Source organism: Lytechinus pictus, chromosome 10, assembly GCF_037042905.1.
Source record: "Lytechinus pictus isolate F3 Inbred chromosome 10, Lp3.0, whole genome shotgun sequence".
NCBI classification, from domain to species: domain Eukaryota; kingdom Metazoa; phylum Echinodermata; class Echinoidea; order Temnopleuroida; family Toxopneustidae; genus Lytechinus; species Lytechinus pictus.
Window position 1 is genome coordinate 31,714,336 of NC_087254.1, and position 19,767 is coordinate 31,734,102.

The 19,767-nt window shown below is 33.2% G+C and overlaps 1 protein-coding gene and 1 long non-coding RNA gene across 2 annotated transcripts in view; both read right to left on the minus strand.

Annotated features, from left to right (window-relative positions):
* Positions 1 to 352: 352 nt before the first annotated feature.
* LOC135155738 (uncharacterized) lies at positions 353 to 2,698 on the minus strand. The gene is made up of 2 exons (XR_010294918.1): positions 1,034 to 2,698; positions 353 to 931 (listed from the first exon to the last, which is right to left on the minus strand). It is a non-coding gene; the product is annotated as an uncharacterized LOC135155738 (long non-coding RNA).
* A 300-nt stretch (positions 2,699 to 2,998) lies between these two features.
* Positions 2,999 to 19,767, minus strand: part of LOC129269479 (FAD-dependent oxidoreductase domain-containing protein 2-like) — a 22,133-nt gene continuing 5,364 nt past the window's right edge. The window contains exons 3-9 of the mRNA XM_054906983.2: positions 18,069 to 18,320; positions 17,258 to 17,506; positions 16,087 to 16,256; positions 7,933 to 8,098; positions 7,231 to 7,358; positions 5,964 to 6,177; positions 2,999 to 5,713 (exon numbers count right to left, since the gene is read on the minus strand). Coding sequence (XP_054762958.2) covers positions 5,515 to 5,713; positions 5,964 to 6,177; positions 7,231 to 7,358; positions 7,933 to 8,098; positions 16,087 to 16,256; positions 17,258 to 17,506; positions 18,069 to 18,320 — 1,378 coding nt within the window. The 3' untranslated portion in view covers positions 2,999 to 5,514. The remainder of the gene's footprint in view (positions 5,714 to 5,963; positions 6,178 to 7,230; positions 7,359 to 7,932; positions 8,099 to 16,086; positions 16,257 to 17,257; positions 17,507 to 18,068; positions 18,321 to 19,767) is intronic.

A 19,767-nucleotide genomic window follows, 5' to 3' on the forward strand; every position in this document is an offset into this window, starting at 1 on the left:
CCCTCAATTTGTTTTTGTTTTATTACAATGTCGTTTATTACAGCCACGGGTTGAGTAGAGTTGTCTTTATATAGTGTACGTACGAGATTGATTTTGGTTAAAATATTTTGTTCATTTAATATAGCAGATATCATGGTTACACTTTGAATTAAATCATTGAACAATTTTATCAATTTTTTTACACTAACTCACACTCACACTTCAACCAAAGATTCAAGATTTCAATATATATATTTTATTCAATACTCTCTTATTCTTTTTTTTCAGAGCGAGGAAGACGGGAATAAGGTCTAAGGATATCACACACACACCCACACACACACACAAACAAAATCTTCAGAAAAATTACATATCATTTCTGCACAATATAATTTCCAATTTAATATCAGATGGGACAAACAATTCTAAACCAAACAATATCACCCCAAAATACAAGAAGCCGTGTTAATCAAAGAATAACTAACAAAAAAAGAATGACAAGTATGGTTGAACAAAACGGATCCAGTACGTGGGCGAAGGCCACGTTATATCGAAGCAGTAGCTGGCTCTCGACCTATAGTGGCACTTCAAAATGTAGTAAGACCGAGTGGTTTTATTAGATACTATAAAGCAAGTATTTTCAAACTGCGCCTAAGAAAATAATAAAAAGTTGACGCTTGTTACAATTCAAACACAATAACCCCAACCAATAGTCAAGATTCAAACTACTAATATGATTTGAAATAAGCAGAAATATTTATTTTTTGCTTTGGTTTCGCATATCCTATTAAAAAAAAGTATTCCAAAGAAAATGAGTGACAACTCCATCCCGCAATATCTGAAAATAAGATAAATAAAACAAAGCAGAATTGGGAAACGTGGCATATATCATTTATCATATCAATGTGTTAAACCAGGGGCTAGTAGTACAAAGAACTTGCAAGTGTTGTAACTTTGCCATTATGGCAACTACCATGGTAACCTTGATTCTGATTGGCTAATGAGCCCTGATACCATGGTAGTTGCCCTATTGGCAAAGTTACAACAATTGTACGTCCTTTATGAAACGGGCCCCTGGGGAGCATTTCATCAACATTTTCATCCTGACAAGTTGTGAGATCTGATATCTTTTCCTGATGTTGATTGGCTGAGAGGCACTGTTCCTATGGTAACTGTCGGATAAATTGTCCGACAAGTCTTTTCACGAAACGCTCCTCAGGTTTCATCATTTTAGGTAACTGGAATGAAAAGTGAGTGTGCATAGTACTGATTTAAAACATGCATAAATTAAATACTATAAAGATACATAAACTATGCAATAATTAAAAAAATACCATTTACAGGGAAATAAAAGTGAAACGTCTGTTGCTGTGTTCTCATGAATCATGACTGGAAATAAAACCAGAACATCTAAGTAAGACCTTAGTTATACTGCTACAGAATGTGAAATGTTCTGTATCGATTTACTTGGCCAGACTATGCAGACAAAAAGTCAAGATTGTTCAACGTCCCATACTTTATGAATCTACATTCCAAATATTGAGATAGGTTTTCCATATATGGCAACTCTGATATTGGGGGTACTTTTTTGTATTCTTATTTGGTTCAGTTTCCTAAGTGGCATATCAGAACTTGACTCTTTCAGTCTTATACTTCTAACTTACTTCAATTAACCTATAAAACTGTGAATTATCAAATGATATATCATTGATCATTATTTATGGGGATGATTAATTTCAATCATCATTTGCTGTGACCAGGGGGTGGCTTTGAGACGACAATGGAAGAATCAGGGTAAAAGATTGTCACAAGAAAATCATAAAATGTTTTGCTTCTATTAAGAATGGACAAAGAGTAAATCAAAATAGTATCACCGAGAATTAAACATTGCAAAGGAAATACTGACATTAAATCTGACTAACTTGATGGCAAATACCATACGCAAAATAGAGACTTTTTACAAAGCCATGCATTTTTATGTCTTTGTTTCATTAATCTTTTTTTTAAACTTTAGTCTAACAATGAACATGAAACAAAAATCATATTATATACATGTAATTACATACTGAAACATGAGAAAAAAACGGATAAAATGACTTTGAACTTAAATACAATAAGTAAAAAAGATTATTACAATGGTCAGTTTGTAAATACACTTAATGCTTATTTAGTTGAATGAGTTGTGGATCATATTGAGATAATTACTGCATACCAATATTATGTAATAAGAAATAATTTTTTCCGAAAATCTACATCACATATACAATGCTATCATTTTTGTTCATATTCTAATGCATTATTAATTGTGAATTTATGTTTTCAAGGAGTTATAAGGCAAGCATATTTTCAGTATTTTCTTTTATTATATACTAATAATTTTGTCTGATATGACAAACTTCATCCACATCATTTAAAGTGATTGTCCAACCATGAATAACATAATTAAATATTCCTTAAGCTCCAAACAACCTTAAAGATTTGGGGCGAGCAATGTTTTCCCGGCTTTTCGCCGGGACCCCCTCCTTTGCTAGAAGGGTATTCAAGGCTTAATAACATATCAACATAATGACATAATAAAGACTACACAAGCACCAAAAGTAAATGAGAAAATCACATTACAAAAATAAAAGTCTCCAGGCAATATTCTTTTCAGACTTGTGACCTTTTAACTCTGTAAAATCCATCCTTCATCCTAAAATATTCATTTTTCAATTAATCCAAGATTATATATATATATATATATATATATATATATATATATATATGTACTGTATACATATATATTGTATATGTAAATAGTGTTCATATATATTGTTCTTTAGTATATTTTACTGCTCCATAAATATTTGTGTAATTGAAGGAATCAGAATAAATATCAAATGAAATTCATATTTTGTAAAACAAAAATTATGAAGAAAAGGGGGAGAGGGAGGGGAGAGGGAGGGGGCCGAGAGAGGGAGGTAGGGGGAGAGGGAGGGAGGGGGAAGAGTGGGAAGAAACTGCAAGGGGCAACGATATACAGAACAAAATAAGACTCACTTTACTATAAACTGAAAGCATTCTCAAATTATGCAAATCATAAACAATTGCGAGGTAAACAATCACAAAATCTAATATCTAATATAAACAAAAATTTCACATGTATCTATAAAACAATTTCTATTTCCCTCCAAACCTTGTTTAAATGCACTTCATTATCAACTAAAGACAACATAACATGGTTTCATTGGTAAGTGTAGTAACCACAGGTATTTAAGTAGATTTAATATTCATGTCACAATTTATTTCACATTTATTTCTAATTCAAAAGGAAAAATAGTGAATAATTTGAGAGTGTAAAATATGATAACTTGAATGGAAATCCAAAAGGCCCCAACAACTTACTAATTAGCACGATTTTCAGCATAAAAATAAAAGTCATAATTTATTTATGCAATAGGCTATCATTATCATTGAAGAAAAAAAAAGAGAAAATCAAAGAACACAAAAAGAGATATCTGACATTTTACGATTTCTCAAAAGAATATTAATCAAAAAATCAATATTGACTAAAATCTCCAGATGAGTGTAAGAAATGAAGAATTTGGGGGATACATTGATATTTTACATTATCCTGTAAAAAACTGTAATTCAATATTCTTTTGGACGCCCACCCCCCCCCCCCCCCTCAGGACTTAAATTATGGAAACCTTACAATTTTGGCAATTACCATGGAAAAAAAGCTTCACACTCAAAACTCAAACTCAAATCAAGGTTTCCATGGCAGCAGTCATAATGGCGCAGTTACCATTATCACTTTACAGAATGAACCTTTTTATTGTCATCACAGATAAGGAGCTGGGTATAATACTGCTTCCTTTTATCTGCTATACGAGAATGTTAACATACTAACAGAAAAATAAACCTGTGTGCCGTCATTAAAATAAGACATCTATTATGTACAAATAATAAATACTAAAGAATTGCACACAAAGTTGGATAAATGAAAAGAACTCAATAGTTTCATGGGAACTAGACTACATATAGTTGTATAGATATAGGGATAAATGATGGGCATACACATTTGGTCTAGTCTTAACAAAAAAATAATTCTCATACTCAAAAAATGTGTCAAAAGGACTGGGCTCTGAGATGATTAAGATAGTTGTAGAAGTCACCAAATTCCAGAATATTCATCCATCAAATGTAATAATGATATATTCATTGTCATATAAACTTTTTAAGAAATTTGGCACATGTGAATTGGCATGATTTTACTTGAATGTTATAAGACTTTGAAAAAGGCAATTCTAGAAAAAGCACTTAAGTTTTTCCACATGTTACCTATCAAGCAAGACCTGCATGCTACATACATTAAAAATGTAAAATAATAATAATAGGAATTTATATAGCGCCAACTATCTGACATCATTAATTTTATTTCTCTCAACTATGTTCACATTCAAAGTGATGCACAGAATGAAATATTATACAGATATTGCCTACCTGGTGGTTGAATATAACATTTTATTTCCATAAAAGAGTTATATTTTGCCCCAAGGGATTATATTTTGCCTGAAGCACAAATCACGGAGGGAAATATTCTCCCAAGGGGATAATATAGCTTCGAAGGTAGTTGAAATGTTACAATATATGTTATATAGTCTATGTAAATTTACCATCAGAGTGTGCATTGTCTTTAGGGTACACGTGCAATGCTTGCTGCTGCTCTGATCCATCTACGTCATTCTAGAAAAACACAGCGACCCTGCGCTTCATTCATTCTACGCACTCACATTAGGGTGTACATCAATCAAAATACTTAATTACACAGCCTTTAAGCACCAAGTGAAATCAACTCGGTGAATATACCGCCGCCGTTTAAAATACAACACAGTTACATTCACTGAGGTGATGTCAAATATAACAATCGCGATTTGTGTCGCTATGATCATTTGTTGCCGTATTGACCTATCACTGAATCAAATCTACATAACCTATGTAATATATCTATGTATATCTAAAACCCTGTTTATAATATATTGTTCAGTCAAGATGTCAGATAAATATATTCCATACTACAGATCTATACAAAACAACACAAACATACTTAGCATATAGAATGAACTAAAGGAATTTTGAACAACCAGATCATTGCAAAAGCATTTAATATCAGATCTTGAGAAGAAAAGGGATTAATATCTCAACAATTATTGTCTGTGAAAGTCATTTCACACAAGAATAAACAAAACCAAACTTTAGCACAGAACGGGACAAAGAACCCTGTTAAAACCATAGCAAGATGTACCATAGCAAGATGATGTAACAAAGCAAGATGTTAATAAAATAAAGATTTACAAAACCCCCCCCAAAAAAAAAAAAAAAAAAAAACAGTGGTAACTTGATGTATTTGAAGAACTAAGACATGTTAGACCAAATGCAAAGCAAACCATTTTGACACCTAAAAATAGCACAAATGTTTCTGAAAACAGGAGTTAATCATGTTCCTAAGGCTTCTAAACTGGAGTACTGCAAAGGAAGTGGCAATTGTGACCCTCAGAACCATGTCATGTGAGCTGTGCTGTCCATCATGGCCTGAGTGGCCGGTAACCCCTGACCGTTGGCCCAGTAGTGCTGGCAAGAGAGGGGTAGCTGGGCATGGGTCAGGGATAACTGGAGACACTGGTGGTCAAAGAAGTAGCGCATGTCCTTCCCAAGTACCTTCTCCAGGAACCTACGGAACACCAGGATGTGGCTGAGGATAGCAAGCAAAACGAACAGACAAGGTCATCACATGAACTTCATTTGGTCTTAACAACCACAAATAATTTTTTAGCCAGTTTTATCACTGTATGTTTAAGTGCAGTCCATGCAGTACATAGAAGAAAGGCTTAAAAGTCCTCAATTTTAGCAGGTTAGGAGTGTGAAGATCATCATCCTTCTTTAACACTTGCTACATAATAAATATACAACGTTGCAATTTTCTGGCATGCTAAGAGTTGTACCTGTTGGGCGCTGACCAGTCGGTCAAGAAATCCTCAACAAAATGATGGATGGAATCTGGTTTGGGGATGGTCTCCCATTTGGAGCGATTGTTCATCTCCTCTAGGGTTGGGATTCTCTTGTAATGGTAGATAACAGGATGAAGGAAGTTGGATAGATGGCCATCTTCGGGCTCTCCAACTGCCCGGTTTGATCTAAAGACATCCTTCCCTGCACCTGAAGGGGAAAAGAGATTGAAAAGAAATCATTCTAAATCCTTTATTATGCATACATTAGCTTAGTAATCACTGGCGGATCCACAGGGGGGCATAGCCGGCTTGTGCCCTTTTGAGAGGCACAATTAAAATTTGTAATGTAAAAATGCTGTTAAAACACAAGTGTACCCCCCCCCCCCCCTTTGAAAGTGAGGACCTTTTTTTTTTCTTGTCAATTTTTTGTGGACGAAATGTACGCGAAATGAACTTAATTTTTGGTTGAAAACCTTAATTTTTTTTGCTTCTCAAATTTTTCCTCAGGAAAATATGCCCCCCCCCCTTTAGAAAAATCCTTGATCCACCCCTGATAGTAATGATATTTTTTTCCAGAGCATGTTGGTTCTACAGTGTACAGAGTCAGACATGCCAATTCACAGTAAATATACAGGGTCTTCCAATCTGTACCAGGGTAAATAATGAAATAGCGCCATCTCGTGACTGAAGAGGCCTAGCTGACACAAAGAAACTGATGGTAAAAAACACAAGAGCTGTAGGAATGAAAAGGTGGGATAGAAAGTGAGATTGAATGAGAAAGAGAGAGAACAAAGGAAATATTCCGAAATGAAAGGAAAAAGGATCACCAAAAAGAAAATTGAGTTCTGCTACCACTACATCAAACCAACGAGGTAAATTTAGTTTGGATATCATGGAGGTCAATACAAAAATGCAAAAAAAATTATTTCAATGTTAAACCACCAATAAATAGAGTTATGCAAAATATTGATTTATACACTTCTAACTATACACTTCTATCAACATGCTTATGGTCTTGTATCATCACTTCCTCCTACTCTATAAACAGTATGAATTTCAAGTACTCCACTTTTCTACTCCAAGCGTTCAAAACATGAAGTTAAATCCATCAAGGCATCTGCAAAATATCATATTCAAATCCCCACATCTATAAAAGTTCAAATATTTTGAAATTCCATGACATATAAATTAATTAATTAAGTAAAAATTCTGGTAGACTTTGCCTTCAAATAGGAAATTTCTGAAACATCAGAATTCTTACCTGAAAAGTTTTTACCATACTCCATAATCACCACAAGAACTTCTGTATGGTTGTGACCTGATGCTTTTTGTAACCATGGCAACATGAGAGTTGGGAATTCCTCAAGATATTCAAACTCCATGGTATCTCTAAAAAAATCATATATTAAAGAATATCTTGAAATACTTCATGTAATAACCAAGCTAACTCCATGTTCACTTTAAAGAAATAAAATTTCATTTGCATTATTTTGGAAAGCTTGTTGAAGCTTGCAAGGACTAAAAAAGAGTATACCGATTTTTTTTATTTCAATGTCAATGTATTATTGGCCTAGCTCTAAATGTTAGGAACCAGGCCAATAATACATTGACTTCAATAGGGCTAATTATGTATTCATGAGGTCATATCTAAGGCCCCTATGGACTGATTCCCACCAAATTTGGGTTATAGGGGGTTTTCATCATGCTCTTCCAAAATATGGTATCAAAAACGCTGGAATGCAAAAAAAAAAAATTGTGATGTCATCATTTTGGTACTCTATACTGACCACATATATGAAATCTGGCAGCCACTGGCCTTGTGACATTTATGACACAGTCCTGATTTCCCGAATGCTTATACAAAGTGACTTTTACAGTGCATAAATTTTTTTATACAAGCTTGACATATTATATGAATTAAGTTGAATTTCAGTAAAAAGTAGTAAATTTCCTTGGTGCTTACTTGTGGAGTAAAACAACATCACCCAATACATAAAACATCTGATAGAGACCGGATGCCTCGTTTAGACGTCTGATTAAACGATCTAATAGCTCCATCATCGGCAGTCGAATTGATGGCCAGGGTTTATTGTGGTATCGCCATTCAAGCAATTTATGTAATGCTTGTGCTGGATAATTGAAATGAAAAATAAAATCAAACTTTGAAACACTATCAAGAACAAAATCATACTGATATTGCAACATGCAATTATCAGAAATAAACTAACAGTGATAATAATAATAATAATTGTATTAACCCTAAAATAGACTGGGCTATTTCGACACCTAAGACTGGGGGGGGGGGCTGATTCAGCCCCCCCTTATGATCTCGCCGTCGATCGCGTGATCGCGGCGAAAATTGGCACACGTGTTACCCATGGTATTATCTACAAAACTGTACTATCAAATTCTGCGAAAAATCTCATTGCTCATTAATTATGCTAATTTATATGTAAAATCATAAGTTTGCTCTAATTGATAAAATAATGCCCCTAAAATGCTAATTTTTGTTTCACATACTCTAGATAGGCATCTGATCACATTTATTTTTCGAAAATTTCAACATCACATTTATTTTCTTATGTATTCTATTGTTTTCTAAATTTCTTATGTATTTCTTTGTTCTTTTACTTTTTGTTTTTTATTGTTTTTTCCTTCCTCCAATTCTTTCCGTCTTTCCTAACACTAGCAATCAACTTTTAGTGAATTCATTACTTGAATCCTCCCTCAAATTATTTTTAATTAACCCCAAATTTGAAAATCATCTTTAAGTGAAGTCATTACTTGTATATCTGAAACCATGTATGAATCCTCCCTCCAATTATTCCCATCTTTCCTAAAACTTGCAATCATCTTTAAGTGAATTCATTACTCGAATCCTCCCTCAAATTATTTCTAATCTTTCTTAAAATGTGCAATGATCTTTCAAGTGAATTCATTACTTGTATATTTCAATCCATGTATAGTAGAGCGGATTAGCTCCAAAAATCACAACAATTGTGCAAATTTTGACTAAAGCATGAAACTTTCACAAGTATTAGTATATGCCGTAAGATTTATTTTAAAGGTGGGAGGTAAATTTTTAAATGCCATTTTCGGCCGTTGCCATGGCAACGGATTAATTTCTCAAAAATGACATACATTCCCATGTAAATGGTAAATAAACATGACATAGATGACCAAAATGATAATTTTCAAGTTCCCAATTGAATATATATAAAATTTAGAAACATTCAAAATTAACAAGATAGTTCCAATTTGTCCGTTGCCATGGCAACGGCTTGTTTTTCCCCAGAAAAATAAAAAAACTGATTAAAAAAACGTTGTAGAATAGGATTTATCTTTAATTTCCCCTAATTTTACAGTGTTAAACAACGATATTTTGGTTGCTCAATGTATAAACTACATCTCAAGCCATTGCCATGGCAACCAAATAACATCTAATTTACAAAAATAACATGGTAAACTAGACAATGGACAGGTGGAAAATACAACTGGAAATGACTTAATCTGTATGCTTAAGTTTTGACCCCCTCATTTGAACAAAAAATACAGAATGTGTTCTGCAGGAGTTCTTTATAAAGATAAAACATTATGTTGCCTTGGTAATGCTTGAATTAAATAAAAAAAACGAATGTTGCAAAGATCCCGTTGCCATGGCAACAGTTTATTTCCCTCTAGAAAGGTAAAAATATAGAATACATGTATGATCATCATTCCATTTTCAATATTTTTAAGGAACTAATCAAAATATGATTGTGACTACATTTATAAATATAACATCTTAAGCCATTGCCATGGCAACCAGATAACATCTAATTTAAAAAACAACAGCAGGGATGACAAGGTTATGGATAGGTGAAAAGTACAATGAAAATTAACTTATGTAAATGCATAAGGTTTGACCTACTCAATTAAATTAGGGGAAATAATACAGTGAGTGTTCTGCATGAACTAATTGGAATGATACAGATTGACGTTGCCTTGGTAATACTTGAATTCAACGATAAATATCAATGTTGCAAATTGCCTGTTGCCATAGCAACGGATCATTTAGTACCAGTTTTTATTAAAAAAGGACTGTAGAATCTGGTTTTTCTTGCATTTCCTCCAATCTTAGTGTGTTAAACATAGATATGTTTGATGCAAATTGTTTAAATAAAATCTAAAGCTATTGCCATGGCAACCAAATAATATCTAATTCACAAAAAAATAATAATTTGGATGACAAGATCATGGACAGGTGGAAAATACAAATATAACTCAATATGCGAAAGGTTTGGCTAGTCATTTAATTTTAAACAAAAAATTCACTAAGTATTCTGTATGAGTTCATTAGAATAATAAATTGATGTTGCCTTGGTAATTCTTGAATTAAATGATAAATATTAATAATTCAAATGTTCTGTTGCCATGGCAACAGCTCATTTCCCCCAGAAAAGTATCAGCAGCTTTGATAAATAAAAACATGATAAAATCTGATTTTTCTTTCATTTCCCTTAAGTTAAGGGTGTTAGAAAATATATGTTTGCGGTTAATATGTAGATAACATCTTCAGCCATTGCCTTGGCAACCAATCAAGATGTAATTTATAAATACCAAAAAAGATTACTGTTGAAATGATAATGGTCAGGTGGGATGTAAAATAAAGGTTTACTTTTAAAAGCTACATAATGTTTGACCAGTCATTAAAGGGGAATGAAACCTTTGGAACAAGTAGGCTTGTGTCGAAACAGAAAAATCAAAGAATAAGAACAAAGAAAGTTTGAGAAAAATCAGACAAATAATAAGAAAGTTATGAGCATTTGAATATTGCAATCTCTAATGCTATGGAGATCCTCCCATTGGCAACGCTACAAGGATGTGTGATGTCACACATGAACAACTTTCCCTTTGATGGACCCTGAAAATGTGTCTTTTTGCTTTTTCGTATGGTGATACAAACTCTTTATCCATGATGTATTCTATAAAAATCTGTATTACATGCCCTCCTATAGAAAGAATACATGTTTGTTGTTAAATGTATAAATAACATTTTAAGGCGTTGAAATGGCAATAACATAACATTTCATTTACAAAAAAACATAGCTGACAAGATAATGGACCGAAGGAAAATACAATAAAATTAACTGAATAAGAAAATCAAGAAAATTCCCGGGAATTTGCAACCCGTTTCCCCCCCCCCCCCCCCTCCCAAAAAAGAAAAAAAAATCATTATCAAGAAAGAATACAGAGAAAGTGAAAGAGAGATGGATAAAATATGATTATTTTACGAATAATATACCAAAAAGGAAAAATTTGGAAATTTTTGCTCTGTCGCTGGCTCGGTGAGAACATTTTAAAGTAAATTTTGCTTGATATGTCATATCTGGCCCCCTCAAAATTGCACTGCTGATTTTGAAGAAGAAAATTTTGTAATACTGTGATAATTTTTAAAGTAACATATGAATCTATTCAACGCCAAGTGTAATCTATTCACTGGTTATTTTACATGAAAAGTAGACTCGTCAAATAAAATAAAAAATACCTTTACTGGTTGAAAGGTTAAAAATAATTTAAGCAAGGGTTTTCCAAGATGGTGCCCTCAGTGGGTGCCATAGGCTAAAAATTCACAATTCATCCATTACTTGATAAAATGGCTTTAATTTGGTTTCTATTCATTGGTTTTAAGGATCAAGTAGTACATTGGACCAAGTTACAGGGAAAGCCAGCGGTCTGGAATGTCCAAAAATCCAAGATGGCTTCAAAAAATTGAATCTAAAATGGTTGCTTATACCTAAAGCGGACATAGCTCATTTCATATTGGCCTGGAGGATAATATTTTGGTGTCTAAATCATTGGTTTCAAGAGTAAATCATTGGTTTCAAGAGTCTAACAATATTAGTACAAGTTACAATGACAGTCAGGTGTATTCGAAAATCCAATATGGCTTCCAAAAACTATTCTAAAATGGCTGCTGATACTTAAAAGTGGAATAACTCCTTTTATATTCACCTGTGAGATATGATTTTGGTGTCTAAACCATAGTTTCAAAAGTGAAATAATAAATTAGGACATAGTTTGTTCAATATCTGTCTGGGGAATATGATTTTGATGTCTAAACCATCATCATAAAACCATGGTTTAATGCATTAGAACAAGTTACAAGGACAACCAATGGACTGGTATGTTAAAAAATCCAAGATGGCCTCCAAAATGGGGTCTAAATTGACTGTTGTTACTTCGAAATGGACATATAATTCATTGATAATGCACATTGGGGGTATGATTTTGGTGTCTACACTAGTGTTTCAGGGGTCAACTAATACTGTACATTGTGTCAAGTTGAATGGACAGTCAGGTGTTAATATTGTGTCCAAAAATTCAAAGATTGTTTGAAAAATGGGGGTTTTAATGTTACTTAAAAGTGGACATAGTACATTAAAAAATACTCCTGAGGATGTTATTTTGGTGTCTACATTAGAATTTCAAGGATCAAATGATACGTTGGGACTGGTTACAATGATATATAGATGTCCATTTTGCCTGAAAATCCAAGATGGCATCAATGAATGGGTTAAAAAATGACGACTGTTACGTTGAAGTGGATATGATATCCACTTGTGAGAATCTACCTTGGATTTTGGACAAAATTGAAAACTAACCATCCTTGTTACTTGTCCTAATGTAATAGTGGACCCTTCATACCACAGTGTAGACACCAAAGATGTTTCTCACAGGTTGTATGAACTCTGATAATTTTTGAGTGATAGAAGTCATTTTAGATTCCATTTTGGTCACCCTCTTGGATTTTTAGGCAATTTGGACAACTGGATATCATTGTAACAAGTCTAAACGTATTTTTCGAAACTTTAAACCAAAGTTTGAACACCAAAATCATTTTTCCTTGGTTGACTTTCAATGAACTATGTCAATTTTTAAGCAACAGACTCCAATTAAACCCCGATTGTTTGAAGCCATCTTAGATGTTTAGACATATTGGATTACTCACTGTCCTTGTAACTTGTTCCATGTCATGATGTATTTACTGACTTTTAAAACCATGGTTTAGATATCAAAATAATATGCCCTTGGCAGATATTACACGAAATATGTCAATTCTTTAGTAACAGGGCTATTCTATAATCCATTTTTTGAAGCCACCTTGGATTTTTGACATACTTGACCACTGAGTGTTCTTGTAACTTGTCCTAATGTATAGTTTGACACATTTCACCATGGCATAAACTTATTCCAGGCTATTAAACAATCTACGTTTTTTTAATGCATCAACAACAATTTTAGACTCTATTTTCAAAGCCATCTTGGATTTTTTAAATATACTGGACAACTGACTGTCCGTGTAACTTGTCATAGTGTATTACTTGACCATTGAATCCATGGTCTAGACACCAAATCATATATCCCAGACGGATATGAAATAAGCTATGTCCATTTATATATCAACAGCCATTTCAAACTCCATTTTTGGAAGCTGTCTCAGGGTCTTGGACACATCAGACCACTGGCTGTCCTTGTAACTAGTCACAATATACTACTTCACCCTTAAAACCATTGCATAGAAACCACATTAAGCCACTGGAATTAGATGTAATTTGGTTGTCATGGCAATGGCATAAGTTATTTGTATATCAACAGCAAACATAATGCTTTGCACTCTAAAATTAGGGGAAATTTATGACAAAATGCAGATTCTAAACTGTTTTTCGATCAAATTTGGTACTTTATTCGGGAAAAAAGGAGTCATTGCCATGGCAACGGGCTATATGTAACAGTGATATTTATCATTAAATTCAAGCATTACCAAGGCAACCTCAAATTTTATCATTCTAATGAACTAATGCGAACCACTGTAATCTTTGTTCAAAATTAATTGACTGGGTCAAACCTTGAGTTAATGGATTGCATTTTCCACCTGTCCATTATCATGTCAACCATGTTATTTTTTTCAAATTAGATGTTATTTGGTTGCCATGACAATGGCTTAAGCTATAATTTGAATGTTAACAGGAAACATATCCATTCTTACCCTAAAATTAGGGGAAATGAAAGGAAAAAATCAGATTCTACAGATTTTCTGATCAAAACTGGTACTTTTCTTGGGGAAATGAGTAGTTGCTATGGCAACAGGTCATTTGCAACGTTGATGTTTATCGAATTCAATTATTACCAAGGCAACTTCAATGTTTATCATTCTAAGAATGATAAATAGTTCATGTAGAACACTCATTGTATTGTTTCCCCTAGATTAATTGAGGTCAATCCTGATGCATACAGTGATGCACATCAAGTGAATTTTCATTGTATTTTTCACCTGTCCATATCCTTGTCATCCATGTTTTTTTTTTAATTAGATGTTATCTGGTTGCCATGGCAATGGCTTAAGATGTTATATTTATAAATTTAGTCACATATATATCTCGATTAGTACCTTAAAATTATTGAAAATGGAAAGATGATCATACATGTCTAAATTCTAATTCAATATTTTTACCTTTCTAGAGGGAAATAAGCTGTTGCCATGGCAACGAGCCCTTTGTAACATTTTAAAAAGAATTTAATCCAAGTGTTACCAAGGCAACATAAGTTCATATCTTTTTAAAGAACTCCTGCAGAACATTTTAAGTACTTTTTGTTCAAATGAGGGGGTCAAAAGTTAAGCATACAGATTAAGTCAATTCTAATTGTATTTTCCACCTGTCCATTGTGTTGTCTACCATGTTATTTTTTTTTTCAAATTAGATTAATTTGGTTGCCATGACAATGGCTTCAGATATTGTTTGTATGTTAACAGCAAACATATCAATTCTTACCATTAAATTAGGGGAAATGAAAGAAAAATCAGAGTCCAAAGTCCTTTTTCTAATCAAAACTAGAACTTTTTTGCGTAAATGAGCCGTTGCTATGGCAACAGGTCATTTGCAACATTGATATTTATCGTTGAATTCAAGTGTTACTAAGGTAACATCAATGTTTATCATTCTAATTAGTTCATGAAGAACACTCACTGTATACTGTTTCCCCTAAATTAATTGAGTAGGTCAAAACTTATGCATAAAAGTTATTTTCATTGGATTTTTCACCTATCCATAACCCTGTCATCCCTGTCATTGATTTTTTTTAATTAGATGTTATTTGGTTGCCATGGCAATGGCTTAAGATGTTATATTTATAAATGCAGTCACAAACATATATTTTTATTAGTTCCTTAAAAATATTGAAAATGGAATGATGATCGTATTCTACATTTTTATCAATATTTTTACCTTTCTAGAGGAAAATATGCTGTTGCCATGGCAACGGGATCTTTGCAACATTTGTTTTTTAAATTTAATTCAAGCATTACCAAGGCAACATAATGTTTTATCTTTATAAAGAACTCCTGCAGAACACTTTCTGTATTTTTTTGTTCAAATGAGGGGGTCAAAACTTAAGCATACAGATTAAGTCATTTCCAGTTGTATTTTCCACCTGTCCATTGTCTTGTTAACCATTTAATTTGTGTAAATTGATGTTATTTGGTTGCCATGGCAACGGCTTGAGATGTAGTTTATACATTGAGCAACCAAAATATCATTGTTCAACACTGTAAAATTAGGGAAATTTAAAGATAAATCCTATTCTACAACGTTTTTTTAATCAGTTTTTTTATTTTTCTGGGGAAAAACAAGTCGTTGCCATGGCAACGGACCAATTGGAACTATCTTGTTAATTTTGAATGTTTCTAAATTTTATATATATTCATTTGGGAGCTTAAAAATTATCATTTTGGTCATCTATATCATGTTTATTTACCATTTACATGGGAATGTATGTCATTTTTGAGAAATTAATCCGTTGCCATGGCAACGGCCGAAAATGGCATTTTAAAATTTACCTCCCATCTTTAAAATAAATCTTAGGGCATATACTTATACTTGTGAAAGTTTCATGCTTTAGTCAAAATTTGCACAATTGTTCGGCTAATCCGCTCTACTAGTATGAATCCTCCCTCCAATTATTTCCATCTTTCCTAAAACTTGCAGTCATCTTTAAGTGAATTCATTACTTGAATCCTCCCTCAAATTATTTATAATCTTTCTTAAAACTTGCAATCATCTTTAAGTGAATTCATTACTTGTATATCTGAATCCATGTATGAATCCTCCTGCTGACTTCTTGAAGTCAATAGAATGGGTGTTGGTCCCTGCAAAGAACATTCCCCTGATTCCTGAGGCCTCGTAATTGGCTTTCACATAAGGGTACTTCTTGGTTCGTTTTTTGGTCCCTTCCTGAGGTGTTGTAGAACTAGAGTGAGGCAAGAACAGTGGAGATAAATTGAGGTTTGATTGTTTTATTTGAGTTTTGTTGCTGGATTTCATATTCTACTATTATGCTGGATTTCATATTCTCACATTTATAATAATTACTGTTTCTACTTAGGAATAGTCTTATTCCAAAAGTGGTAAATCCATATTTAGTGCTTTTTCAAGAAACCATTTTTTTTCATTCATTACTTTCTCTTATCCACTGTTGTTTTATTTTGGTAAATATATAAAGTGCTATCATCTTAGATTAACTAAATTATGTCTTTAAAAATCTAGAAATTATTCTCATTTTTAAAGTAAGTTTTATCATTCAAATTTCTATGGATTTAGCTCCTTTTGGAATGAAACCTCAGTTGATTTTTTGCATATATAAACATGCTACAGATTAATATTGCTAGCATAGTACATTTTACATCTATCCTGATGTTAATCAATTAAAATCAAAACTAAAAAAAAAAATTGGGATTTAAAAAAATATTTTCTATGGACAGTGATTTTTCAATATTTATTCCCAAAGGAGCTATTAATATCCAAACATATTCATTTTTTAAATCAAATAAAGCACTTCTACATCTAAACCAACATTCAATCTCTTAATGATAATAAATGACAAGCATTTTAGCAAGGCAAGAGACTATACAATCTTAACCCTTTACTGTATAGGGGGAGGGATGATGGAGGGCCGCACTCCACATTTTGATTCATGTCATTAGGTTAACAATGCACATAGCAGTTGACTCAATGTTTTGACACTATTTTCTTTTGAGTCTTGTGCTTTTGTCAAGATGGCCAAATGATAAATGAGTACGGTCAACAATACAAAATCAAAGATAATCATTTGGAGTTCGAATCACTAGATCTCTGTATTTCCACCATGTGAAATAGAACAAGAAATAAACAATATCTGTGATATTCCTAAAAATACTGGAGTACTGAATACAAGTGATCCTCAAGCAGGCTGGAATAAACAGATCCACTTACTTATTAAATATAGAGAAATCAAACGTAAAACCAAGGCAGCGGATCACTTTATCGTAGGGCTCCCTCAACGCAAAGTTATCAATGGAGACCCTGTTTATCGATGACAGATCCATCTCATCATGTTCAAGAGGGACAAGCTGAAGACGGCCATCTTCTCTTTTTAGGATGGATAGCTCAGATAGGTCTGCCTCTAACAAGCCGTCTAAAGACTTTAGCATGTAGGTATCCAACAACCCATTGTTGATAGCCCTAGATTAATCAAAGAATGGATTCAGAGAAAAGTGTGATAAAACGTTTGAATTCAATGATAAAAATAGTTGATTTTCTTTAAGGCTCAACAATGATTATAATGAATTCATAATTAGAAAAAAAATGAAAAACATCGACACATGTTGCATCAATTTGCAGGATTTGCTGCATTGTGTCACCTATCGCAGAATTGACAGTATTTGAAGTGAAGAGATGCAAATCAGGAAATCCACTATAAAAAGCCGGAGCATATTCAGTCATGGCACTTCTGTCGTAGGGTTGCTTGAAACATTCAAAAGTATCAAAAATCCTATCTGTTTTCATCTTCTTTGTTTAATATTGTTTGCAAATTTCATGTACACATGCACTCACACATAAGTGCACAAATCTTATCCCTCTTCACCTCAGAATAGAATGTACATTGTGAATAGCAAATGCTGTGTTAATTATCATCATTTTCTATACCGCTACATTGTTTTTTTAATCTAATCAAAATAGCATGCAAACAGCATTATTGATTACAATGTGTGCGTAAGTTAAAATCATTTCAAACCCAACCTACCTTAGATCCCCAACATAATGCGTTTCCCATGCCATTTTGACCCTTGACCTGCCCATGACGTGGATTACGTTGGTGGAGCCTATGATGTGGTCTGCGGTCTCAAAGGCGGAGTTACCGCGCCCAAGGATGAGAACACTCTTTCCCTCGTAGTCGTCCTGGTCCAGAGACATGTCTTCGTAGCCATCTGTGTGTTCATGCCCTGGGAACAGTGGATTGTTGGGCATGTGCATACCTGTGCTGATGATCATTACTCTGAGTGAAAATAAATATAATAAAGAAAAAAATGGATGCTATAAATCGCTTCATTACTCAAAAGAGATATGTCATTATCATCAACATTTTTAATGACTAATAGTATTACTGTATTATTATTATTATCTTATTAGCATTATTATTATCATTATTTTATTAACATCACCACCATCATCATCATCATCATCACCACTATCATCATCATCATCATCACCACTATCATCATCTATCATCATCTATTATCATTATTATCCTTATTAGAATAACTATTATTATCATTTCTCATCATCATCAATTATTATCATTTTCATCATTATTATCCTTATTAGAATAACTATTATCATTATCATTTATCATCATCATCACCATCACATATGTCAACATCACCATTACCATAATAACATTTTGAAAATAAATTAATGAAATATCATCATGAAGATTTTAAGTTATCACCAATATAATCATCATCAATGAGATAGAGAGAGGTAAAAACCCACTAGTCAAAACATTACATGCATGAAAGAAAGCAACATTGAGGAGTCAGAAATAAAGGTACAAAAAAATGGTGAAATAGGCAATGAAAAACAAAACAATCTGTAACAAATATTATGATTACATTATGAAAAGTCAACCTCCATTTGCAGGCTCAACATGTATACTCAATACACGCACCCCAAGGACTGAAAGGATCGAAGACTGCTCCAGATGGAGTTATTGTTTGAAACGGCATAAATTCTGTGAATAGCACGGCACTCAATTATCGAGGAACGTGCCTGAAGCACAGGCAGGTGGGCAAGAGAGAGTTGTTTACTTGACGATGATGGTCGGTGGTAATACGAGGAGATGGAATCGGAATAGAAATATCCTCAGAGATGTCTGACCCTCCATTGTATTTCATAATCATTACGCACTGGTCGGGTTAGGTAATGTCTGCACTTCAAAATAATTGTCCTCTTTTTATATCTCTTTTAATAGTCTACATGTACTTGTCTGGTTTCAAATACATCTTCTAAACTATATTCACTTTCTTATTCTATTAATTTACAATGTACTCTCCTCATCCCCTCCATTATCCTTATTTTACTTCCCTCCTTTGTCCAATCTTCTTCTTCTCCATATCATTTTCTGTTGCTATCATCTCTATCATCCTTTTTCTATCATCTTTATCCTCTTTGTGTTGCTGTTTCTTTTATTTTCTCCTCAGACCTCTCCACTTTCTTCCTCCTCCTCCTCCTCCTCCTCCTCCTTCTTCTTCTTCTTCTTCTTCTTCTTCTTCTTCTTCTTCTTCTTCTTCTTCTCCTCCTCCTTCCCCTTCCTTATTCTTCCTTCTTCTACTTCTTCATTTCACTCTCCTCCTCCCCCTTTTCTCCCATTTATTCAAGTTCTAGCAATGTCTGACCTTTTAAAAGGCCAACTTCATACATACATACATGTACATAAATACAAA